Source organism: Pongo abelii, chromosome 6 (genome assembly GCF_028885655.2).
Source record: "Pongo abelii isolate AG06213 chromosome 6, NHGRI_mPonAbe1-v2.0_pri, whole genome shotgun sequence".
NCBI lineage: Eukaryota > Metazoa > Chordata > Mammalia > Primates > Hominidae > Pongo > Pongo abelii.
In genome coordinates this window covers 2,470,553-2,496,982 of record NC_071991.2, presented here as the reverse complement: position 1 = coordinate 2,496,982, position 26,430 = coordinate 2,470,553, and the positions used below count along the sequence as shown (strand labels likewise).

At 48.5% G+C, this 26,430-nt stretch overlaps 1 protein-coding gene across 2 annotated transcripts in view; it reads right to left on the bottom strand.

Annotated features, from left to right (window-relative positions):
• Positions 1-3,141: 3,141 nt before the first annotated feature.
• The window catches only part of CHST12 (carbohydrate sulfotransferase 12), a 31,619-nt gene continuing 8,330 nt past the window's right edge, over positions 3,142-26,430 (bottom strand). For both annotated transcript variants that reach the window (XM_054545695.2, XM_002817646.4), the window contains exon 2: positions 3,142-4,683. In XM_054545695.2, coding sequence (XP_054401670.1) covers positions 3,362-4,606 — 1,245 coding nt within the window. In that variant the 5' untranslated portion in view covers positions 4,607-4,683 and the 3' untranslated portion in view covers positions 3,142-3,361. The remainder of the gene's footprint in view (positions 4,684-26,430) is intronic.

Below are 26,430 nucleotides of genomic sequence, written 5' to 3'. Positions count from 1 at the left end.
ACAAGAGACAGGGCTTTGTGACACCACCCCGCACCCAACCAAGTCATTCTCGTGATTGTGCTCCAAGTGTGGACACAGCTGGAGGATGGGGGCCAACAGGGTAAAAGAGTTTTAAGTTTATGGTTAAATTTTCCAGTTGTACAATGCCAATTTTCATAAAATGTATAATTTGCTGTGTTTCAGTGGAAAAAGAAAAAACCAGAGCCAAATGTCTCTACGCAGTGTGGTGCTGCGCATCAGGGAAACAGCAAAGAATCAGAGGAAGTGGGTTCTCCCCGCTCACACCTCCCTCTCTTCCCGGAGACACCCCACCTCGGCCCAGCAGGCTCTCTTCTGCCACTCCCATCCGGAGTCATCCCCATGGGCGATGGCCCCGACCATGGCCCGGGAATCTGGGCAGGTGCGTGGATGTGGGTGGTGTCTTCTCCAGGAACCCCTCCACATCCCTGCAAACACCCCAGGTGCTCAGGAAAACCAACCCTCAGAGGAAACATACCAAGAACTGGGAATGCAGAAATGGAGGGGATGCGGGTCCTCCTCAGTGAGTGAACCGCCCAGCGGGTTCCGACATTCTATAAACATTCTGAACATCCTATAAACAAACGCATCCCGGGGAGGTGCTCCAGCAGAGGTACACACAAAGGGCCATGCCCAGAATACGGAAAACAAGCCCTCAGCAGATTCACTGACACCCTGTTCACAGCAGCATTCAATTCACATTCGCAGGAAGGCAAAAGCAACTCAGTGTCCAACAACTGATGAACAGATAAACAAACCATGCCTCTTCCACACAATGGGACATTATTCAGGCTCAGAAAGGAAGTTAGTTCTGACACCTGCCATGACACAGATGAACCTGGAGGACATTGCATGACGTGAAGTACATCAGTCCCAAAAGGACCAACACCGTGTGACTCCACTTCTGAGGGAGCTCGGGTAGTGGAAATCAGAGAGTGGAAGGTGCTGCCTTCTACCAATGGGGAGCAAGCGCTGAATGGGGACACAGTATCAGTTTGGGAAGATGAGAAAGCTCTGGAGATGATGGTGGTGATGGTGGCACGACAATACGAATGTGCTTAATGCCACACAACGGTGCACTTAACAATGGTTAAGATGGTACGTTTAAAATTAAACATTTTTATCATAATAAAAAATTGGAGGGGCCAGGTGTGATGGCTCCTGCCTGTAATCCCAGCACTTTGGGAGGGTGATGCAGGAGGGTTACTTGAGCCCAGGAGTTTGAGACCAGCCTGGGCAACACAGTGAGACCTCATCTCTGCTAAAAATAAAAAATTAGCTGGGCAGGCTGGCGCTCACCTGTAACCCCAGCTACTTGGGAGTCTGAGATGGGAAGATCACTTGAGCCCAGGAGGTTGAAGCTGCAGTGAGCTGTGATCGCACTAGTGTATTCCAGCCTAGATGACAGAGCGAGACCCTGTCTCCAAAAACAAAACAAAACAAAAATAAAAGAAAGTGAAGCTTCAGAAAGGAAGGCAGGAGGTGTCTAACACAGGGGACACCTGAGGCAAGCAGGCACTCAGGGGCCAAGATCCACACAAGCCCACCTAAGCCTGGGAAACACAGGGACACCACACACAGGGGACACCGGGGGACATCCCAATCGAGCACGGCCAGCAACCAGGGACTGGGCAGCGGTGACAAACACCACACACGAGGAAGACAGGTCAAGCAGGGTGCCCGACACCACGAAATGACTGCAACCATCTCTCCAACTACGGCTTAGAAGCAGAAATAGCAAAGAAGTTTCAGCCAGATGTTTCCAGAGCCTCCTCTGACACTTTTATCAAGACAGAGCCCATCAATCCTGAGGTTCAAGGTCAGTCGTGTCCTTGAGGGTGAAGGCACTGGAGCTAAACCAACCAGAAAGCCACACAGACAGTCACACGGAGCCTCTTCTCGGTGACACTGGGTACTGTCATCCAGCACGGTCTAGAGACAAACGCCAACCCACTCCACTCCTGCCAATTGTAAACCTCAACAGCCATAGTTTACTTTCTACTTTATTTAATCTATCTATCTACCTATCTATCTTCTATCTGTCTATTTAGGAACAGAGTCTTGCTCTGCTGCCCAGGCTGGAGTGCAGTGGCACGATCATAGGTCACTGCAGCCTTGAACTCCTGGGCTCCAGCGATCCTCCTGCCTCAGCCTCTCGAGTAGCTGGGATTACAGGTGTGCACCATCATGTCTGGCTAATTTTCTTATTTTTTGTAGACACAGAGTCTCGCTATGTGGTCCAAACTGATCTTGAACTCCTGGACTCAAGTGATCCTTCCTCCTCAGCCTCCTGAGTAGCTGGGTTTACAGATGTGTGCCACCACGTCCTTTTTAATTTTTGTAGAGATGAGGTCCTTGCTATGTTGCCCAAGCTGGTCTTGAACTCCTGGGCTCAAGTGATCTTCCCCCCTCAGCCTCCCAAAGTGCCAGGATTGCAGGCATGAGCCACCGTGCCCGGCCTTAATAGCCATAATGTATTAATATTTATTTATTTATTTTGAGATGGAGTCTCGCTCTGTCACCCAGGCTAGAGTGCAATGTCGCGATCTCAGCTCACTGCAGCCTCTGCCTCCTGGGTTCAAGCAATCTTTCCATCTCAGAACTCCCGAGTAGCTGGGACTACAGGTGCACACCACCACGCCCGACTAATTTTTTTTTTTTTTTTTTTTTGTATTTTTAGTAGAGACAGAGTTTCACCATGTTGGCCAGGTCTCAAATTCCTGACCTCAAGCGATCCTCCTGCCTCGGCCTCCCAAAGTTCTGGGATTACCTGCCTGAGTCACCCGCCAGGCCTTAACAGCCATAATTTAAACTAGACACTAACGGGAACAGCTGGAGTTAGAAATCCTGCTTCTGCAACTGACCGGTTTACCTCTGACTTGACTTCAAACAGGAAGCCCTGAAGATTGACCTTTTCAAGTACAACACTTAAACAAAGAACTTTCCCTCTGGAAGGATTTGTCGTCTACCCTTCTAAAAATAGACAGGTGCGGCCTGACTTCAAGTGCAGGCCCCGCCCTCCTCTGGTGAGTGGCCCGAGCCCTGGAGGCAGCTCCATCAGCCTCAGCATCCCCTCCCGGCGCCCGCATGCTCAGCCAGAGAAACCACAGGAGCGAGCAGGCGGGCGGGCAGAAGGGAGATTTTACTCCAGCATTCCCTTCCACGTTTCGTATTAAATATCTGAAATATATTAATCTTAAAAAACAATATCGATACAGTACTCAATGGATAGAGGCAGTGGAGTAAACAAGAAGCCCAGATTGCAAAATCGTAGGTCATAAAAAAAACTGGAGTGCGCGTGCGGCAGGTTCCAGGCACGCGGGGAAGGGCAACGCGAAAGCTTTCAGTCTCGGAGGAGGTTTTCGGGCTTGGGGTAGCCGAAGAGAACAAAGTCGGCCTCGTAGAGTTTGTACAGCTGCTGCCTCCAGGCCAGGGGGATCTTGGAGAACCAGTCCTCCTCCCAGCTGCTGGCGGTCCTGTTCCGGTAGCTCGGGGGGAAGCGGAGGTGCCGGTCCACCTGAAGTAGCTGCAGCAGCTGGGCGGCGTCCTCGTCCAGCGTCTCCAGCTTCCCCACAAAGTCGTAGTCGATCTGGCACGGGTGGCAGAGGCGGTACACCTGCCGCCAGTGCTCGTTGAAGGGTGCCAGCTTCTCCGTGTGCGGGTCCAGCAGGTACTGGATGAAGTTGGCGAAGGACACCTTGAGGCCAGCGCGGAAGGCCTCGCGCGCCGAGGCGGGCAGGCTGGTGTGGTTGGCGTACAGCCGCAACATGGGCACGGCGAACTTGCGGTAGAACTCCTCGTTCTCCAGCTCGAACTTGCTGCGGAAGGCGGAGATGAGGCGCACGAAGGGGTCGCGCACGAAGAGGAACTTGGTGTACTTCTTGAGCTTGACCTTCATGAGGTGGCGGGAGAGCTTCCCGTAGCGGCGCCAGAACTTGTTGAAGGTCAGGTGCGCGCTGGCGTTGTGCACGTGCTCGCGCGGGATGCGCAGCGGGTCGCGGTAGGGCACGCCGCGGTGCAGCAGGCTCCCGCTCAGCACGATCATCACGCGCTTCCAGTTGGTGCAGGCCACCTTGGGCACGTAGCAGTAGATGGCGCCGTGCCGGTCGTCCACGATCAGGTGGCTCAGCTCCGAGTTGGGGATGTCGTCGAACGCGCGCTCCTTGGTGGGGAAGGCCAGGCTGGAGTTGGCGCAGAAGCCCCGCAGCACGCTCCTCCGCTCCGCCTGCTGCTGGCCCTGGTCGGGGCTGCGCCGGGCGTCGCGCGGGGACCAGTCGTAGCCTCTCACGCTCTCCTCCATGCTTCCCGGCGCGGGCGGCTGCTCCGTCTCCTTTCTGGGAAGGTCGCTCTGCTTCACGCCGGCACTGAGAAACTTGTCCAGAAACTCGTCGACGTCGGAGTCTGCCGTGAGCTCCCTGTCCCTGTCCGGCCCGGGCGTGGGCAGCGGCGGCCCCGCCTGCGGCCTAGAGAAGGACGTGTGCAGGTAGAAGTGCGCGGCGCCTGCGCTGTCCCAGTACACGATGATCAGCAGGATCATGAACACCGACCCCAGCACCAGCCACAGCCGGAACAGCCGGGCCTTGGTCATCCTGCCCCGGGCGGGCCGGGCCCTCTCCCGGCCTCTCACTTCAGCTTCCTGCAGAGCCGGGGCATCCTGCTGGGAACCTGCAGAGGCAATGACACACTAGTTAATGACTGAGGTGCACTGGGGCTCTGACTCCTGCCTTCTGATCAGTGGGGGACTCGGGCCCGGAGAAGCAGGAGCGCTGGGCCACGTAATATCTGCTCGCCCTCCAGAGGGGCTGGAGGCTGAGGTCAACAGTGCAGGGAGTCTACACATCCATGTGGCCGAGCACCAATAATGACCCTGGATGCCAAGGCTCGGCTGCTTCCCTGGCTGGCAGTACCCTACATGTGCTGACACTCGCCACCGCCGGGAAAGTAATACTGCCCACAACTCCCGAGAAGAGGACGCCTCCCAGGGAGTAGAGACCAGCTCCAAGTGTGAGCCTTCCTGGACTCTGCCCTCTGCAACTCTTCCCAAGGCTGATTTTTTTTTTTTTTTTTTGATACAGAGTTCGCTCTGTCGCCCAGGCTGGAGTGCAGTGGCACGATCTTGGCTCACTGCAAGCTGCGCCTCATAGGTTCATGCCATTCTCCTGCCAAGGCTGATTTTAATCTTCAAATCTTTCCTATAATAAACCATAGCCACAAGAATAACTGCGATCAGTGAGCTCTGTAATCTTTCTAGCAAATCATCAAACCCCACAGTGGTCTCAGGGATGCCTGCATTTGCTATTGGTGTCATAAGTAAGAGGGGTCTTGGGAACCATTCCTTAACTTCACAGTGACCCAACAACAGGAAAATTGTTTTGGCAACACCCACTCTACTTAAGTCGAATGCCAGTGGAAAAACTGCACCCTACAGCTTCATCAGGGCCACCCTGAGAGCTGACCTTCCACACCACCCTGGCTTCCCAAAAGTAAGTGGCACATTCCTGTTCCCCTGCCAGGCACCAGGGGGTGTTGGTGGGGCTGAGCTGGGAGCTGATCCCCCTTCCTCTGCCCATGGAAGTAGAGGTGCTTCCTCTGTCTGTCCCACCAGGGTACTGTCAGTGTGGTCCAGCAAGGAGCTAAGGCTTGACCCCACCTGCCATCCACAAGGCAGAAGGAGATGGTGTGAGGCAGGAGAGTCCACACGCTGACTCCATCTCCCCCAGCCAGGTCAGGGCCCAGTAGGAGCTGAACTCCAACTCTACTCCACCCCTATCTGGCACCCATGACATGGCGTGAGGTGGTTAGAGGTGGGGCGAGTTGGCCCTCTACTTTCTCACTTCCTCTCTCCCGGGAATGGAAAACATTAATCATGCAAATATTAATGAAAAGAAAGCAGGAGTGGCTATCTTAATATCAGATGAAGCAAATGTCAGAAGGAAGGAAACTACTAGAGACAAAAGGACATTACATAATGACAAACAGTTCAATCCCCAGGAAGACATAATAATCTTAAACATGTATGCACCAAACAACAGAGCCTCAAAATACAAAAAGCAAAAATCGATAGAGCTAAAGGATAAACAGACAAATCCACAATTATGGCTGGAGACTTCAACACTTCACTCTTGATAACTGACAAAACTATGAGGCAGAAAATCAGCAAGGATACAGAAGAACTCAACACCAGCAACCAACAGGACCTAACCGACATACACGGAACACTCACCTAACAAGAGAACACAGTTCTAAGTGTCAACAAAACATTCACCATGGTAGACCAAACCTCAGCTAATTTAAAAGAACTGAAATCTTCACAGGGCACGGTGGCTCACATCTGTAATCCTAGCACTTCAGGAGGCCAAGGCGGGTGGATCGCTTGAGATCAGTAGTTGGAGACCAGCCTGGCCAACATGGTGAAACCCTGTCTCTACTGAAAATACAAAATTTAGGCTGGGTGTGGTGGCTCATGCCTGTAATCCCAGCACTTTGAGAGGCCGAGGCAGGTGGATCACTTGAGATCAGGAGTTGGAGACCAGCCTGGCCAACATGGTGAAACTATCTCTACTGAAAATACAAAATTTAGGCTGGGCGTGGCGGCTCATGCCTGTAATCCCAGCACTTTGGGAGGCCAAGGCAGGTGGATCACCTGGGGTCAGGAATTCAAGACCAGCCTGGCCAACATGGTGAAACCCCGTCTCTACCAAAAATATGCAAAAATTAGCTGGGCATGGTGGTGGGTGCCTGTAATCCCAGCTACTCAGGAGACTGAGGCAGGAGAATCGCTTGAACCCAGGAGGCAGAGGTTGCAGGGAGCCAAGACTGTACCACTGCACTCCAGCCTGGGTGACTGAGCGAGACTCCATCTCAAAAAAATAAATAAAAATGAATAAATAAATAAAAATAAAAGAAATATTTTCTATAAAGGAATAAAACTAGAAATCAATAACAGAAAAGACAACAGGAAAATCCACAAACACAAATTCCTGGAAAATAAATGACACACTTCTAAATAATAGCAAAGGAAAAAGTTAAAGTACACAGAACAGAATAAGAATGAAAATACAACATATGTTACAGTCACTGTGGTGCCAAACGCATTAGAAAGCAGAAGAGGCCAGGCACGGTGGCTCTCTCCTATAATCCTAGCACTTTGGGAAGCCGAGGCGAGAGGATCCCTTGAGCCCAGGAGTCCAACACCAGCCTAGACAACATGTCAAAACCCCATCTCTATAAAAAATGCAAAAATCTGCCATGCATGGTGGCGTGCACCTGTAGTCCTAGCTACTCTGGAGGCTGAGGCAGGAGGATCGCTTGAGCCCAGGAGGTCAAGGCTGCAGTGAGCCGAGATCATGCCACTGCCCTCCAGCCTTGGTCTTGGCAAGACCAAGACTGTGTCTCAAAAGAAAAAAAAAACAAAAAAACCAACCGAACAAACAAAAAAACCCCACGAATTGTCTTTATCAGGAACAAGGTAAGGAATGAAATTATAGATCCTGCAGCCATTGAAAGGATAAGGAACTACTACAAACAATTTTATGCCCACAAATTTAGCAACTTAGATGAAACAGACCAATTCCTTGACAACCACAAACTACCAAAATGAATAATCCTATACTAATTAAAGAAACTAAATTTGTAATGTAAAACCTCCTTAAAAAGAAATCTCTGGGCCCAGATGGTTTCACTGAAGAATTCTATCAAACATTCAAAGAATAACAACATAAATTTTATACAATCTCTTACAGAAAGGAGAAGAGAGGACATGTCCAACTCATCATCCTAATACCCAAACCAGTGAAAATCAGTACAAAAAAAAAAAAAAGAGGCCGGGCGCGGTGGCTCTCGCTTGTAATCCTAGCACTTTGGGAGGCTGAGGCAGGTGGAACACCTGAGGTCAAGGAGTTCAAGACTAGCCTGGCCAACATGGCGAAACCCCGTCTTGTAGGGAGACCCCCTGAAACTATTGCTATGTGCTACGGAATAAAAGATGAAATGCTCCTGATTATTGCAAATACAAAGTTGCATGCAGGATTGTGTAAAGACAATGCCAGGTTGGACTACCAGAATGAGCCAACAGCGCATGATATGCTTCCCCCTGCAGAGAGCCTATGAACGGATGTGCAGTCAGGGAGGTTTCACATCACCAAGATTCCTATCCCAGAAAAGCAGATGTTCATAGCTCTGGGAATGGAATGTGACCCTTGTGGAGAGCCTATAAACGGATGCATAAGGGGCGCCTGTTCATATGGACAAGATAGGGCTATAAACGCCATCATCTTGCCACAGCTCTTCTAGGCCTCTTTAGGGTTAAGGCATACTCCCTTCTGAGAATTTCTGGTCTAACCGGTTGTCTAGCTTCACGTCCTGTTTCTATGGATTGTTTGTAACCAGCTTTTGCTGCAACTGTTACTGCTGATTAATATCTTGCTAAGCACAGGTTATGGAAAGACTGTGTTTCTGTTTTAAGGCTCTGTTAGAAATTACTGATGCACACACCATACTGTAAATTCTTATCTCTGTATACTGTACTTCTGCATACAGATGTTATGTTAAAGAATTACTTCATCCCCATGTGACCATCTCACCTCATAATCAAATGACCCTAAATCCCTCACTAACCTACCCCCGCCCTCAGTAAACTTAATAATAAATGCTGGTATATCCAGTGCATTGGCAGCACCATGGGACCAGAAGGCGGTGACCCCCCTGGACCCAGCTTTCCCTATCTTGTGTGTGTCTATTATTTCTCGACCTGCCGATCTGCCTGGGAACAAAGAAAGAGTCCCGTTGCATTGCAGGCTTCTGGCCAGATCCCACAATACCGTCTCTACTAAAAAATACAAAAAATTAGCTGGGCATGGTGGTGGACGCCTGTAATCCCAGATACTCGGGAGGCTGAGGCAGGAAAATCGCCTGAACATGAGAGGCACAGCTTGCAGTGAGCTGAGATTGTGCCATTGCACTCCAGCCTGGGTGATAGAGCAAGACTCTGTTTCAAAAAAAGAGAGAGAGAGAAAGCTACAGGCCAATATCACTTATGAACTTGGATGCAAAAATGCTCAAAATATTAATAAACCAAATCCAGCAGTGTATAGAAAGAATCACGGCATACTGACTCACGCCTGTAACCCCAGCACTTTGGGAGGCCGAGGTGGGCGGATCACGAGGTCAGGAGATCGAAACACGGTGAAACCCCATCTCTACTAAAAATACAAAAAATTAGCTGGGCATGGTGACGGGTGCCTGTAGTCCCAGCTACTCAGGAGGTTGAGGCAGGAGAATCGCTTGAATCTGGGAGGCGGCGGTTGCAGTGAGCCGAGATTGCACCACTGCACTATGGCCTGGGTGAAAGAGCAAGACTCCATCTCAAAAAACAAACAAACAAACAAAAAGGAATCACGGCATGACCAAGTAGGGTATGCAAGAATGGTTCAACATTCAAAAATCAACCATGTAATCTATCATATTAACAAGCTGAAAAATCAACTCCTACAGGAAGCAACAACAAAACCCATATCCATTCATTATCAACATTCTCAGCAAACTCAGCAAAGAGGATATCCTCAACTTATAGGGCATCTACAAAAACCCTACAGCTGTACCCTTCTTCTATTATCTCTGTAGCGGGGGTGGCGGATGGAAGGCCCAAACTGTGTTGAACTTTTCATCTTCAAACAAATGTGTAAACTTTTTTTTTTTTTTTTTTCAAGACAGAGCCTTGCTGTGTCGCCTAAGCTGGAGTGCAGTGGCACAATCACAGCTCACTGCAGCCTTGACCTCCTAGGCTCAAGTGATCCTCCTGTCTCAGCCTTCCAAGTAGCTGGGACTGCAGATACACACCACTGGGCCGGGCTAATTTTTAAAAATTTTTTATAGTGCTGTGGTCTCACCATGTTACCCCGGCTGGTCTTGAACTCCTGGGCTCAAGCAATCTGGCCACCTCGGCCTCGCAAAGTGCTACGAATTTCTTAAACTGAGTATTTTTTCATTTGTATGCCTCTCTTTTTTTTTCTTTTGTGAGACAGAGTCTTGCTCTGTCACCCAGGCTGGAGTGCAATGGCATGATCTTGGCTCACTGCAACCTCCACCTCCAGGGTTCAAGTGATTCTCATCCCTCAGCCTGGCCACTTCGGCCTCGCAAAGTGCTATGAATTTCTTAAACTGAGTATTTTTTCATTTGTATGTCACTCTCTCTCTTTTTTCTTTTGTGAGACAGGGTCTCGCTGTGTCACCCAGGCTGGAGTGCAGTGGCATGATCTCAGCTCACTGCAACCTCCGCCTCCCGGGTTCAAATGATTCTCATGTCTCAGCCTTCCAGGCAGCTGGGATTACAGGTGCCCGGCCTGACACCCGGCTAATTTTTGTATTTTTAGTAGAGATGGAGCTCCACCATGTTAGTCAGGCTGGTCTTGAACTCCTGACCTCAAGTGATCCACCTTCCTCGGCCTCCAAAGTGCTGGGATTACAGGCATAAGCCACCACGCCTGGCCTGTATGTCTCTCCTGTCATTCTTGTATGTTACATTTTTTAGTATTAGCAACAATCTGCGTGCTTTAAAAAAAAAACAACCTACAGCTAACCTCATAATTAAGGGTGCAAGAGTGAGTACCTTACCACCAAGATCATGAACAAGGCAAGGACATCTGTCTACCCACCCCTGCCCCGTCATCAGGAGACACCTACTCATCCCCAGCTCAGCAAAGTCTATCCCAACTGGGTCAAGTCCCGGACTATGCACTCTCCATCGGTCCCATCCGCAACTGTGTGCTTATTTGGGGTGTGTATGTTCAATTACTCCCGCTCTCACTCACACAGCTGGGGAGGGTGGGCTCTGTCTGGCTGTGCTCACCGCATGCATGCACACGGTAGGGTGCAGTCAATACCAGGTGGATCTCAGGCTCAGAGGCCCCCATCACATCAGCCTGGCTCTGAAGCCCCTTGTGACCAAGCCCCTGAGGTTCCATGCCAGGTCCTCTCCTGGGGCATCCCTGGGCCACCTTCCTGCCTTGGCTTCTTGCTAAGGACGTTGGTTCCTTTACAGAAATGAGTCCCAGCCCCTGAATATTCGTCCCCACAGCCAGCTTCCCTCTTCTCACTGCCAGTGTCTCCGCACGATGCCCATCTACCTACCCCCATCCTGGACTACGCAGGTCCCCCAAAGAGGTCCCCTGCTGATCTAGCGAGCCCCATGGTCCCCAGCCTGTCTCTCCCTCCAGCCTACTGCCTTCTGCCAGGCCCTTCCCCCAGAGCGTCTAACCCCTGACCCCTGGCACCTGTGCTGCCACCACCAGAGTGCAGGCTCCCCAGAATCTGCATTCAGAAAGATGACAGCCTGGAAAGACGAAAAGTAAAGCTGAAAATAAATAAGAGATGGAAACGTATACTGGGATAAGTGGTAAGCTCTCCACCCAAAAAAATAAAGATCAAATAGACAGGATGGGATAAATAAAGATCAAATAGACCTGCAAGCTGGATACAAGAGGAAAAGGGACGAGCTTGACAAAGACAAAAAAAAAAAAAGCAAATGTAGTGCTATTTTGCATTTTAACACACACACATCTGCAGATGTGGGCCCCCTGCACCTGCCACGCATGTGGGCCTTACAGGTGACTCACGACCTGTGCTCACAACAGTCCTGTGACCTCAGCCACATCCAGAAACAATGGTGGCCACAGGGCATGGAGCCCCAGAGGCACTCATCTGTGTCAGAGGCCAGATCCTATCTCTTTCTTTCTAGATGTTTGAGCAGGGCCATCTCGTAGGCCTGTTTGGGGGTGGAGGCTAAAAGGTGAACAATGAAATACATCCATGTTCAGTGGCTATAACCTGGTCTTGGGTTTCTGGAAGAGCCCAACAGTCTGGACCCCTCTCTCCTGGCACTCACCCTTGTCTGCACTGTGGTTGTGTCCACACCTGTCTTGACCGACATGCTGACTAAGCGTGGTCCTCACTGGGCCGGGGTTTGTTTTGTTTTTGTTTTTGTTTTGTTTTGTTTTTGAGACGGAGTCTTGCTCTGTCACCAGGCTGGAGTGCAGTGGCGCGATCTCGCCTCACTGCAACCTCTGCCCTCCCGGGTTCAAGCGATTCTCTGCCTCAGCCTCCCTAGTAGCTGGGATTACAGGTGCCCGCCACCACACCTGGCTAATTGTTGTATTTTTAGTAGAGATGGAGTTTCACTATGTTGGCTGGGCTGGTCTTGAACTCCTGACCTCAAGTGATCTGCCCACCTTGGCCTCCCAAAGTGCTGGGATTACAGGCGTGAACCACCGCAACCGGCCTGGAGCGGGGTCTTGCCTTCTCCTCCTGCTCCTCCACGGAGGCATCCTGATTACAACAGGCTCTAGCCAGCTCTCAGTGTCTCTTTTCCCACAGCATCTTGTGGAAGGGGAGCTCTGGGAGCTGGGGCTGTTCAGGACGAGGAGGATTTCTGTTGGTGCCTCAAACTCCTGAAGGGCTGTCACAGAGGAGCGGGAGCAGGCTTGTCCTCCGCAGCTTCAGAAGACAACACTCAGACAGCAGGGTCAGCCCAGTGAATGAACAGATACGCGAATGAGTTAAGTGGCCAAAAAATGTAGTGAGATCTCTGTTCCTGAGGGCATCCAAGCACAAACAGGCGGATTGCCCCTGGGAGTCTTCTGGGGGAGAGTCTCGCACTGGGGGACCCTCTTGGACTTCTTCCGGCATAAGCTTCTCGGAGTCTATATGCCTCTCACGCACTGGACTAGACTCTAAAAGCCACTGCCTGACCCTTCACAGATTCTCATTAAATGAACCTCAAAGTTCATGAGGCTGAAATATGGCTACACTCTCCATCCACCTCTGCAACTTCTGTGGACTCTTAATTCATGTTCTTTCTTTATATTCTTTAGAGTCAGGGTCTCACCCTGTTGCCCAGACTAGAGTGCAGTGGTGTGATCATGACTCACTGCAGCCTCAACTTCCTGGGTTGTCCCAAGAAGCTGGGGCCATGGGCGCACACCACCACACCTGGCTCATTTTTAAAATTCTTTTGTAGAGACAGGATCTCCCTACGTTGCCCAGGCTGCTCTTGAACTCCTGGGACCAGGTGATCCTTCCACCATGGCCTTCCAAAGTGTCAGGATTACAGGCGGGAGCCATTGTGCCCAGCCTTAATTAAGCAATTCATTTTGAAATACAGTCTTGCACTGTTGCCCAGGCTGGAAAGCAGTGCTGCAATCTCAGCTCACTGCAGCCTCGACCTCCCAGGCACCTCCGTTTCCCAAGTAGCTGGGACCACAGGCATGTGCCACCATGCCCAGCTAATTTTTGTATTTTGGGTAGAGACAGGGTCTGCCATGTTGCCCAGGCTGGTCTCGAACTCCTGGGCTCAAGTGATTTACCCGCCTCTGCTTCTGGCATGAGCCACCGCACCTGGTCTCTTAATTCATTTTTTCAATGATGAGAGTAATGAGGTAAATCATAGTAAAAAGGTCAGTGTACAGAGGGTGGTGAGCTTCCACATGAAAGGAGATGGGATGATTCTCAGACAGAGAAAAGGATGCCCTCTGCCTATTGCCACTTTCACTCAGTGCTTCCTGGACCCACAGAGCTCAGCATGCCCCATGGAGGCAGAGAAGCCCAGCACCCAGAGGACTCCAACCTGGAGGGGCAGATCACGCCTCCTCCCGCCCTGCGGCCTGTAGTGCACCAGCGTCACGCACAGCTGATACGTGTGTCGAACTGGAGAAAGGCAATGACCCCGCTACAGAAATCACGAAAACATGAGGATCAGAGGGCCTGCTGCTGTCTGTCTCTCCACAGCCCCCGCTGCATTCCCCGCCTGCCCTTCCAGTGTGTTCAGGGTGTGAGTGGGACGAGAACAAGCAGTCCTGTACCAGCTTTCAACACCCTCTGAACGGTTATAACCACACGATTTTACAGCCTATTTTTTTTACTTTTTGTTTTTTATTTTTTTGAGACGGAGTCTTGTTCTGTCACCCAGGCTGGACTGCAGTGGTTTTGACCTTGGCTCACTACAGCCTCCACCTCCCAGGTTCAAGGGATTCTCATGCCTCAGCCTCCCAAATAGCTGGGACCACAGGCACGCACCACGCCCGGCTAATTTTTGGATTTTTAGTAGAGAGGGGCTTTCTCCATGTTGGCCAGGCTGGTCTCAAACTGCTGGCCTCGAGTGATCCAAGTGCCTCGGCCTCCCAAAGTGCTGCAATGTCAGGCGTAAGCCACTGCAGCCTGTTTTTTAAACTAGATCCTAAGTACCTGTGCTGTTCAAGTTTTCAGGACCATCCCTCTTGAGGATGTATAACAATCAACAGTTTCTTGAGATAACAGTGAATGAAACCACATTAAAAAAAAAAAAGGTTTTCTGAAGGCTAAGAAAGTAGCAAAGTGGGGCTGCGCATGGTGGCTCTCGCCTGTAATCCCAGCACTTTGGGAAGCTGAGGCAGGCAGATCACAAAGTCAAGAGATCGAGACCAACCTGGCCAACATGGTGAAAGCCCGTCTCTACTAAAAATACAAAAATTAGCTGGGTGTGGTGGTGTGCACCTATAGTCCCAGCTACTGGGGAGGCTGAGGCAGGAGAATCGCTTGAACCTGGGAGTCGGAGGTTGCAGTGAGCCAAGATTGCACCACTGCACTCCAGCCTGGTGACAGAGCAAGACTCCATCTGAAAAAAAGAGGCCGGGCGCAGGGGCTCACGCCTGTAATCCCAGAACCTTGGGAGGCCGAGGCGGGTGGATCACCTGAGGTCGGGAGTTCGAGACCAGCCTGACCAATATGGAGAAACCCTGTCTCTACTAAAATACAAAATTAGCTGGGCATGGTGGCACATGCCTGTAATCCCAGCTGCTCGGGAGGCTGAGGCAGGAGAATCACCTGAACCTGGGAGGCGGAGGTTGCAGTGAGCCGAGATCGCACCACTGCACTCCAGCCTGGGCAACAAGAGCAAAACTCTGTCTCCAAAAGAAAAAAAAAAGAAAAAGAAAAAGAAAGTAGCAAAGGGGAAAAGTTAACATGTCAAGCAACTTGAGAGGGAAGTTGCCAATTAAGATGAAGACTAACAAGGAGAGTGAAGCTTCAGGGGAGTTAGTCATGTCGCTGACACAGGCAGACGCCAGAGGCCAGGGATGCTACCGCCGTCCACGAATTCTGTACCTAAGAACTAGATAAGGGCATTACTGAGCCAACCTAAGCACTTCTGCTTATTTTTCAGCCAAGAAGCATTACATACACACAACCGATGCCAGCGACTACATCATTTTATAAAACCTATGACTTTTCATTGATAATTTAATAAGATTTCAGTTTAATTACAAGGAAAATATTTTAGGATTATAACTAAGCATTAATAATATCTTTTGGGGCCAGGTATGGTGGCTCATGCCTGTAATCCCAGCACTTTGGGAGGCTGAGGCGGGAGAACTGCCCAGGAGTTTAAGACCAGCCTGGGCAACATAGCAAGACCCTATCTCTATAAAAAATGTTTAAAAAGGCTGGGTACAGTGGCTCATGCCTGTAATCCTGGCACTTTGGGAGGCCGACGTGGGCAGATCACTTGAGGTCAAGAGTTTGAGACCAGCCTGGCCAACATGGCAAAACCCTGTCTCTACTAAAAATAAAAAAATTAGCCTGGCGTGGTGGTGTACACTTCTAATCCCAGTTTCTTGAGAGGCTGAGATGGAAGCACCATTTGAACCTGGCGGGTGGAGGTTGCAGTGAGCCAAGATCGCGTCACTGCACTCTAGCCTGGGCAACAGAGCAAGACTCTGTCTCCAAAAAAAAAAAAAGTAAAAAAAAAAAAAAAAAAAAAAAAAACAACTGACCAGGCATGGTAGTGTGTGCCTGTAGTCTCAGCTACTTAGGAGGCTGAGGTGAGAGGATTGTTTGAGCCCAAGAGTTTGAGGCTGCAGTGAGCTATGATGTTGCCACTGCATCCCAGCCTGGGCAACATACCAAGACCCTTCTCTACAAAAAAAAAAAAGAGAATTAGCAGGACATGGTGGTGTGCACTTAACAGTCCCAGCCACTCAGGAGGCTGAGGCAAGAGGATCGCTTAAGCCCAGGAGATGGAGGTTGCAGTGAGCTGTGATGGCACCACTGCACTCCAGCCTGGGGAACAGAGTGAGACTCCGTCTCAAAAAAAAAAAATTAACACAGAATTATCATATAAAATTACCATATGAGGGGCCAGGTGCAGTGACTCATGCCTATAATCCCAGCTACTCAAGGAGGCTGAGGCAGAATTGCTTGAACCCAGGAGGTGGAGGTTGCAGTGAGCTGAGATTGTACCACTGCATTCCAGCCTTGGCGACAGAGTGAGACTCCATCTTAAAAAATAATAATAAAATAAAATTACCATATGATACAGCAATTCCACTTCCGTGTATACACCCAAAATAACTGAAAGCAGGGTTGTTGTTCTTTTCCTGAGACAGGGTCTCACTGTGTTGTCCAGGCTGGGGTGCAGTGGTGCCATCAAACCTCACTGCAGCCTTGAACTCCTGGGCTCAAGCAGCCTCCTGAGTAGCTGAGACTATTGGTGGTTGCCACCATGCCCAGCTAATTTTTTGTAGAGATGGCATCTTGCTATGTTGCCCAGGGTGGTCTTGAATTCCTGGCCTCAAGTGATCCTCCCACCTTGGCCCCCCAAAGTGCTGGGATGACAGGCGTGAGCTACTGCATCCAACTTAGAGCAGGGTCTTGAAGAGATGCTTGCACACCCATGTCCACAGCAGCATCATTCACAATATTCAAAAGGTGGAAGGAACCCAAGTGTTCATGAACAGACGAACAGACAAGCAAACTGTGGTCAACCCATGTAGTGGAATATTACTCAGCCATCAAAACAAAGGAAATTCTGACACATGCTACAACATGGATGAACCCTGAAGACATGCTCAGTGAAATAAGCCAGAAACAAAAGGACAAATATTTGGGCGGTGAGGTGGCTCACACCTGTAATCCCAGCACTTTGGGAGGCCGAGGCGGGCGGATCACGAGGTGAGGAGATCGAGACCATCCTGGCTAACACGGTGAAACCCCGTCTCTACTAAAAATACAAAAAATTAGCTGGGCGTGGTGATGGGCGCCTGTAGTCCCAGCTACTCTGGAGGCTGAGGCAGGAGAATGGCGCGAACCCGGGAGGCAGAGCTTGCAGTGAAGTGAGATCGTGCCACTGCACTCCAGCCTGGGCAACAGAGCGAGACTCCATCACAAAAAAAAAAAAAAAAAAGACAAATATTTCAAGATTCTACTTGTATGAGATTCCCAGGGCAGTTAAATTCTTAGAGACAGAAAGTAGAATGGTGGTTGTGGGGGCAGGGGAGAGGGGATGGGAGTTTGTGTTCAATGGGGACAGAGCTTTAGTTCTGCAAGATGAACAGAGTTCTGGGGCTGGATGGTGGTGAGATGCAGAGTGATGTGAATGTGCTTAACACCACCAAACTGCGTGCTTAAAAATGGTTACAATGGTAATTTTTTTTTTTTGAGACGGAGTTTTGCTCCTGTTGCCTAGGCTAGAGTGCAATGGCACGATCTCAGCTCACTGCAACCTCTGCTTCCCGGGTTCAAGTGATTCTCCTGCCTCAGCCTCCCGAGTAGCTGGGATTACAGGTGCCCACCACCACGCCTGGCTAACTTTTGTATTTTTAGTAGAGACGGGGCTTCACCATGTTGGCCAGGCTGGTCTCGAACTCCTGACCTCAGGGAATCCACCTGCCTTGGCCTCTCAAAGTGCTGGGATTACAGGCATGAGCCACTATGCCCAGCCATTTTTTTTTTTTTTTTTTGAGACAGGGTTTCACTCTGTCATTCAGACTGGAGTGCAGTGGCGTGATCTTGGCTCACTGCAACCTCCCTACTCAAGTGATCCTCCCACCTCAGCCTCCTGAGTAGCTGGGGTTACAGGTGTGCACCACCATGCCTGGCTAGTTCTTGTATTTTTAGTAGAGATGGGGTTCCACCACGTTGACCAGGATGGTCTTGAACTCCTGGGCTCAAGTGATTCACCTGCCTCGGCCTCCTAAAGTGATGGGAATACAGGCATGAGCCACCATGCCCAGCCAAGTTTTAATTTAAAAGGCGGTTTGGACAGACAGACATGGTGGTTCATGCCTGTGATCCCAGCACTTTGTGAAGCCAAGGCGGGGGATTGCTTGAGCCAAGGGGTTCAAGACCAGCCTGGTTCACACAGTGAGACCTCATCTCTACAAATAATTTTTAAAATTAGCTGGGCATGATGGCACACACCTATGGTCCCAGCTACTCTGGAGGCTGAAGTGGGAAAACAGCTTGAACCCAGGAGGTCAAGGCTGCAGTAAGCTATGATTGTGCCACTGTACTGCAGCCTGGGTAACAGGGTGAGACCACATCCCAGAAAAACAAAACAACAACAACAACAACAACAGAAACAACAGCTTGGACATACAGGAATGTCTGGCCCAGTGACTGACGCGGCTCCGGCCTGAAGCCCACGTAACTTTTGCTGCCTTCTGGGCAGGAGAGAAGCATTCAGGGAAGGGTCCGATAGAACCGCTGGGCTGAGCACTGCGGTCATGATCCCACCTGCTTCCAAAATACATCATGGGCAACACTGAACCCGTAAAGTAATTTTTCATTAAAAAGAAATAGGACATGATTTCCAAATGCAAATCTCCCAGTGTTTCAACAAAGAGCCCCCCATGATTTGAAGCAGAGCACGCAGAGGCATCTCAGATGAACAGACATATAACCCACCTGCAGCACACCAACCATGGGCTGCTGCCTCCAGCAAGGGAACCCACAGAGCAAAGTTTCACCGAGAAGCATCATCCGCCAGGAAACTGTAGCGGTGGAGGTGCTTTTCCACAGGGGCTATGTCAGATGCCCTCATAAATGGCACTGAAAATTATTAGGTTAGGTTTAAATGCAAACACTGTGGTTAAGCTGACAGAGTCGTGTCTTAGCTCCGGGTGGGGTTGTTAAATATTTCTTTGCTCACACGCAACATGCAGGGCATGAAGCCAGGGGCAGACTCTGCAGCCCCAGGGAACAAGCCCATGCCGGCTGCCCACGCAAGGCCACTGGTTCAAAGACTTATGCTAACTGTGGGCAAAACACTGGAGAAAGAAAAGGCAGCTGGCAGCAGACAGTTGTGGCCTTAGCTCACTCGCGTTCAGCTGTGTGTCACCCTGATGTGACCACAGCCATCCTGCTCTGGAAGACACTGCCACGTGGTCAGATCTATATTAAGCCCCCCAGAATGGCATTTTCCACATTTTTACAGCAGAACTGACATCGATCACACAAAAAGGTCACGTAATACATGGCTAATTTTGTGTCAACTGGACTGGGCCATGGGGTACCCAGATACTTGGTTAAGCATATTCTGAGTGTGTCTGTGAGCATGTTTCTGAAGGAGGGTAACATCCAAATGGGTGGACAGAGATATCGGATGCCCTCCCAGTATGAGGGCCTCAGCCAGTCCACTGAAGGCCCACGTACAACAGAAAGGTGGAGTAAGGCCGGGCGTGGTGGCTCATGCCTGTAATCTCAGCACTTTGGGAGGCCAAGGCAGGCGGATCAGTTGAGGTCAGGAGCTCGAGACCAGCCTGGTCAACATGGTGAAACCCTGTCTCTACTAAAAATACAAAAATTAGCCAGGCCTGGTGGCACATGCCTGTAATTCCAGCTACATGGGAGGTTGAGGCAGGAGAATAGTTTGAACCTGGGAGGCAGAGGTTGCAGTGAGCTAAGATCACACCACTGTACTCCAGCCTGGGCAACACTGTGAGACTCCATCACAAAAAAAAAAAAAAAAAAAAAAAAAAATTAGTCAGACATGGTGGTGCACACCTGTAATCCCAGCTACTCAGGGGGCTGAGGCAGGAGAATTGCTTGAACCCAGGAAGCAGAGGTTGCAGTGAGCTGAGATCACGCCACTGCACTCCAGCCTGGCCAATAGAGAGAGACTCTGCCTCAAAAAAAAAAAAAAGGTAGAGTAAGAGAATCAACTCTCTCTGCCTGCCTGTCTTTGAGCTGGGACACTGGTCTTCACCTTTGGACTCCGTCTCAGACTGGAGTTAGACCATTGGCTCTCCAGGGTCTGAATTTCTCAGCCTCCGTAATCGTGTGAGCCAATTCCTTATCATCAATCTCTTTGTATACACATTGCAAAAGAAAAATAAAATCTCAGGACCCCAAATTCACCAAGCTAAAGGGAAAGTTAAGCTTGGCAACCAAATCATGCAAAAAAAAAAAAAAAAAAAAGCTACCTTCTTTTCTTTCCCAGATAAAGTAATTTACACACTTATTTATCCATGTAAAATGCAGATTTACTGTGCGGAGAAGAAGGCGTATGTGACTCTGCCCCACTCCCTTCTTTTCACATGTAAAATGTAGATTCACTGAATGGTACTCAAAGCCTCACAAAAATGTGACCAATGGCCTCATTGCCTACTCCACCTCCTTTTCTTCACCTCTTCCCCTCCTGCCTACTTTTTCCTCTTTAAATACTGAAGTTTCCAAAACCCTCTTTGGAAAAAGCACAGGCCACACATCCTATGATGACTTGTGATTCTTTCTTAATCTTGGCAAAATACACCTCTAAATCGACTGAGATCTGTTTCTGTTTCCATGCCTGCTAACACAACATCCAGTCTGCAGCCCATGGATCAAGCAGTAATTCTGACTTTTAGGTCTTATTATTAAAGGAATACATTTTGTAACGCTAAAGCTGCCATAGTGACTCCTCCGTAGGATCTGGGCAAAGTAAACTGAAAACCTGGAAAGGATTCACCATTCTAATGCCTTTAAGAACATTTGGGATTCACAGGAAGAGATCAAAATAGCAACATTAATAGAAGTCTGAAGAAGTTGGTTCCAGGCTTCATGGATGACTCTGAGGAGTTCAAGACTCCAGTGCAAGAAGTAACAGCAGATGTGGTGGAAACAGCAAGAGAAGTAGAATCAGAAGTGGAGCCTGAAGATGTGGCTGAATCATTGCAATCTCATGTTCAAAGCTGAACAGATGAAGAGCTGCTTCTTACGAAGGAAAAAAAGAGCAGTTTCTTGAGAAGGAACCCTGCTGAGATGACCATAAAAGATTTAGAATATTCCATAGACTTAGATGATAATGCAGTGGCAAGGTTTGAGAAGATTGACTACAATTTTAAAAGATGTTCTACTATAGGTAAAATGCTATCAAATAGCATCACGTGCTACAGGAAAACCTTTTGTAAAAGCGAGTCAATAAATGCAGCACACTTCATTGTTGTCTTAAGAAATTGCCGGCCAGGCATGGTGGCTCACGCCTGTAATCCCAGCACTTTGGGAGGCTGAAGTGGGCGGATCACGAGGTCAGGAGATCGAGGCCATCCTGGCTAACATGGTGAAATCCTGCCTCTACTAAAAATACAAAAAATTTGCCAGGCGTGGTGGCAGGCACCTGTAGTCCCAGCTACGCGGGAGGCTGAGGCAGGAGAATGGCGTGAACCCGGGAGGCGGAGCTTGCAGTGAGCTGAGATCGTGCCACTGCACTCCAGCCTAGGCGACAGAGCAACTCCGTCTCAAAAAAAAGGAAAAGAAATTGCCACAGCAACTCCAGCCTTCAGCAACCACCGTCCTGATCAATCAGCAGCTATCAACATCAAGACAAGACCCTCCACCAGCAAAAAGATTGCCACTCGCTGAAGGCTCACATAATTGTTAGCATTTTTTAGCAATATTTTTAAATTAAGGTATGTACATTGTTTCTTAGACATAATGCTATTGCACACTTAAAAGACTACAGTATAGTGTAAACATAAAACTTTTTTTTTTTTTTTGAGGCAAAGTTCCGCTGTTGTCATCCAGGCTGGAGTGCGGTGGCACGATCTCAGCTCACTGCAACCTCCACCTCTGGGGTTCAAGTGATCCTCCTGCCTTAGCCTCCTGAGTAGCTGGGATTACAGATGCCCACCACCACATGTGGCTAATTTTTTGTATTTTTAGTAGAGATGGGGTTTCATCATGTTGGCCAGACTAGTATTGAACTCTTGACCTCAGGTGATCCACCTGCCTTGGCCTCCCAAAGTGCAGGGAGTGAGGCGTGAGCCACCGCACTTGGCCAAATATAACTTTTCTATGCACTGGGAAACGCAAAAGCTTTGTTGACTCTCTTTATTGAGATATTCACTTGATTGTGGTGGTCCAGAACTGAACCTGCAACATCTCTGAAGTATGCCTGTAGAGACAAATGAGACAGCACAAAGTCCCAAAAGAGATCCACATGTATGTGGCTATTTTCAAAAGGTGGCAAAGTAATTCAATAAGGAATAAACACTCTTTTCAACAAATAGTGCTGAAACAACTGGATATCTGCGTGAAAAAGAATGAACCTCAACCCCACGCCTCACACAAAAATTAACTCACAATGGATCATGGCCTTACACATAAACACTAAAACTAAAACGTTCAGAGGAAAACAGGAAAAAATCTCCATGACTTGGGAGAAGGCAAAGATTTGTTGGGATACCAAAAGCACGAATTATGAGAAAAATGTGGTAAATTGGACTTTATCGAAATTTAAAACTTACGATTCTCAAATTTTACCATTAAAGAAAGTAAAGTCCGGACGCAGTGGCTCACACCTGTAATCCCAGCACTTTGGGAGGCTGAGAAGGGTAGATCACCTGAGGTAAGGAGTTCAAGACCAGCCTGTCCAACATGGCGAAACCGTGTCACCACTAAAATTACAAAAAATTAGCTGGGCATGGTGGCAAGTGCCTGTAATCCCAGCTACTCGGGAGGCTGAGGCAAGAGAATCACTTGAGCCCAGGAGGTGGAGGTTGCAGTGAGCCAAGATCATGCCATTGCGCTCCAGCCTGGGCGACAAGACCAAAACTCTGTCTCAGAGAAAAAAAAAAAGAAAAAGAAAAAGAAAAAAAGAAAGTAAAAGGCCATAGGCTGAGAGAAAATATTCTCAATATGTATATCTAACAAAGTGCCTATATCCAGAATACATAAAGAGCTCTTACAACTGAAAAGAAAATAAACCCAATTAAAAAATGAGCAAAAAATCTGAACAGACGTTTCACAAAAAAAGAGATACCAATAGTCAGAAAGCACATAGGAAAGCACTCATCATCATTGGTCATCAAGGAAATGCACATTACAGTGAGATACCTGGCCGGGCGCGGTGGCTCAGGCCTGGAATCCCAGCACTGTGGGAGGCTGAGGTGGGCGGATCACCTAAGGTCAGAAGTTTGAGAACAGCCTGGCCAACATGGTGAAACCCCATCTCTACTAAAAATACAAAAATTAGCTGGGTGTGGTGGTGGGTGCCTGTAGTCCCAGCTACTCGGGAGGCTGAGGCAGGAGAATCACCTGAACCCAGGAGGCGGAGGTTGCAGTGAGCCGAGATCGCGCCATTGCACTCCAGCCTGGGCAACAGAGCGAGACTCCATCTCAAAAAAAAAAGAAAAAAAAAGCTAAAACCTGAAAACAACCCCAGTGTCCATCAGCAAGTGAGTGTAAAAAGGGTGAACTGCTGATTCGTGGGTGAACGCCACAGGTCACACGCTGAAAAAGAAGCCAGACGTAAAAGACTGCATGTTCTCTGGTTCCATTTATATGATGTTTAAAAGAGGCCAAAATCGTGATGAAAATCATAGACTGCAAAGGAGCACGAGGAAACTTGGGGCGATGGAAATGCTCACGAGGAAAGTCGGGGCGATGGAAATGCTCACGAGGAAACTCGGGGCGATGGAAATGCTCTACTGTTTGATTGCAGAGGCAGGTACAAGGAATATGTTTGGCCACGTTCCTCAAACTGCATACTTAAAATGGGTATGTTTTATTGCATGTAAATCATACCTCAATACATTTGATTTAAAGTTAAAAAGAAAATGTTTGTGGTTTTATGAAGCCGATCTCCAGAAGCTAACACTTCTCTCTCTAATATGAATGCAATGGCCCGGCTCTCACCAATTTCCACAATACAGAAGAAAACAGCACTACAGAGTTTCACACAGACATGGAGGGACTGGGAGGAAGAGGGAAGGGATACTGAGACCAAGTCCAGCCTCTGCTGAGTGGCCTGGGCCAAATCATTTTATGTCTGACTTTCAGTCCATCTACAAAAGAAGAACAAACTAGGCCTTTCTGCTAACCAGAGCTACTGAGAGTACAAAAATGAGAAAATACAGCTAAGTGTTTGATAGAATAGTAAAGCACTTTCTTTAGACTCTGCCCCTGGCCTTACTTATCTCTCTGTCTTCATCAGGCCCTCAAATATTTGTTGCACAAATATGTGTTATTTTTATTATTACTCATGCTTTCTACCAAGAGCCAGTTATCAATAGTCAAAAAAAAAAAACTATTTGTTAATTGATTTTAAAATAACAATACCAATAGCTAACATGTTGTTAAAAGTGATGTTCTAAGGGCTTTGCACATATTACTTTGTTTAATCCTCACACAAACTGGGATGAAACTGGGAAAAGTAGCTACAGACTTGCATAAGTCTACATAGCTAGCAATGTTTAGAGCTGGCCTCGGAACTCAGGCTGTTGTTGGAGAGCCCCCCTTCCTTGCCACTCTGCTCTGCTGGCCTCTACAGTATATGTTTAGCAGAACTGGTAGCTTTCACTAGACATTCAAATTTCTATTTCCTTTACTGCTGAGGGAAGTAGCTTCTTCGTGTCCAAATAACCAAGCTCTTGAGCACTAAATCAAGTGACATGACCTTCAATAAGAAGTGCAAGAATGTTTCAAGTTTATTTATTCACGCTACTGGCACAAAGACCAGAAACTACCTACTTCTTTTCCAGCTTTACAGACACTATATAAGGCAAATAATTCACTGCAGTTCCCATCGCTGTAACCAACAAAAATGTGGAAAGTTTATGTTACTGGTGTCACTATTTGCTCTCTGCATGTCCTGGGCTGCCTGGAACTTACACACAGTGGTGCTGCATTAAAACTTCCATCGTAAGACACATTTTCACGCAGTACCTCCAGGACTATGGTTTATTTGCTTATGAAATTACTTCATTTGTGTTCAGTTAACTACATCTGACAGTATATCCAAATAAAAATATGTAATAAACGGTCACATTGATGAGAATGGAATGTTGATTTATATCCCAGGAGACCTGAATGAAAACTGAGCCCAAACTTAGCCTTTGAAGTAAAGTAACTTCCCTGCAGAGCCAGTCCTAGGGCACAGAGGCTATCAGCTCACCCTGTTCTCTTCCTTCCCATCTCTAAGCCCTCTGTCGGCCCTTCCCAAGTAGACAGGAAATCCACGCACATATACCAGTCCAATATTCCCAAACTGGGTTTCAAGTTCTTAGAAGACAGGGATCATATCTCATGTACCTTCTGTATTCCTCAGAAGGCTCAAATATTTGTTGCATGATATTTGACTCTAGAATCCAAACGATAACTCACTTGACTGAACTGACTTAAGAGTTAAATCAATTCTTGGCCGGGCACAGTGGCTCACGCCTGTAATCCCAGCACTTTGGGAAGCCAAGCTGGGTGGATCACCTGAGGTCAGGAGACCAGCCTGGCCAACATGGCAAAACCCCGTCTCTACTAAATACAAAAACTAGCTGGGTGTGGTGGCTGGCGCCTATCATCCCAGCTACTTGAGAGGCTGAGGCAGAGACAATTGCTTGAACCCGGGAGGTGGAGGTTGCAGTGAGTCAAGATTGCCCCACTGCACTCCAGCCTGGCCAACAGAGTGAGACTCCATCTCAAAAAAAAAAAAAAAGTTAAGTTAACTCAAAGAAATTATTTCAGAAGAAAATGATAATAAATCTCACTATGATCAGTTTAAGAACCTGCTTGGGGCTTTACATGCAAAATATATCCAGGCTCAGCCAGGTGCAGTGGCTGATGCCTGTAATCCCAACGCTTTAGGTGGCCAAGGCAGGATAATATTTTGAGACCAGGAGTTCAAGATCAGCTTGCGCAACATACCAAGAAGCCATCGGTACAAAAATTTAAAAATTAGCCAGGTATGGTAGTATACACCTGTAGTCCCAGCTACTCAGGAGGCTGAGGTGGGAGGATCTCTTAAGCCCAGGAGGCCGAGGCTGCAGTGAACTATGATCACACCACTGTACTCCAGCCCTCCAGCCTGGGTGACAGAGTGAGATCTCGTCTCAAAATTTAAAAATAAATAAATAAATAATTTTAAAAAGTAAATAGGTATCCAGGCTCTAACTTGTCAAGTCCCCTCTGCCCCACCTACACCCCACCCTACCCCAATCACCATCAGCTCTTACCTGCATTATTGCAACAGCCTCCAAACCAGTCTTCCTGCTTCTGCTCTCAGGCCCATACAATCCATTTTCAACCCCAAAGCCATGGTTATTCTGTTAAAAGTCAGATCACGTCATCTCTGATCACTGGAGTCCAGTGGCTTCCTATCTCGAGTCCTTCCGATGGCCCGTGACTGGGACTCCACTG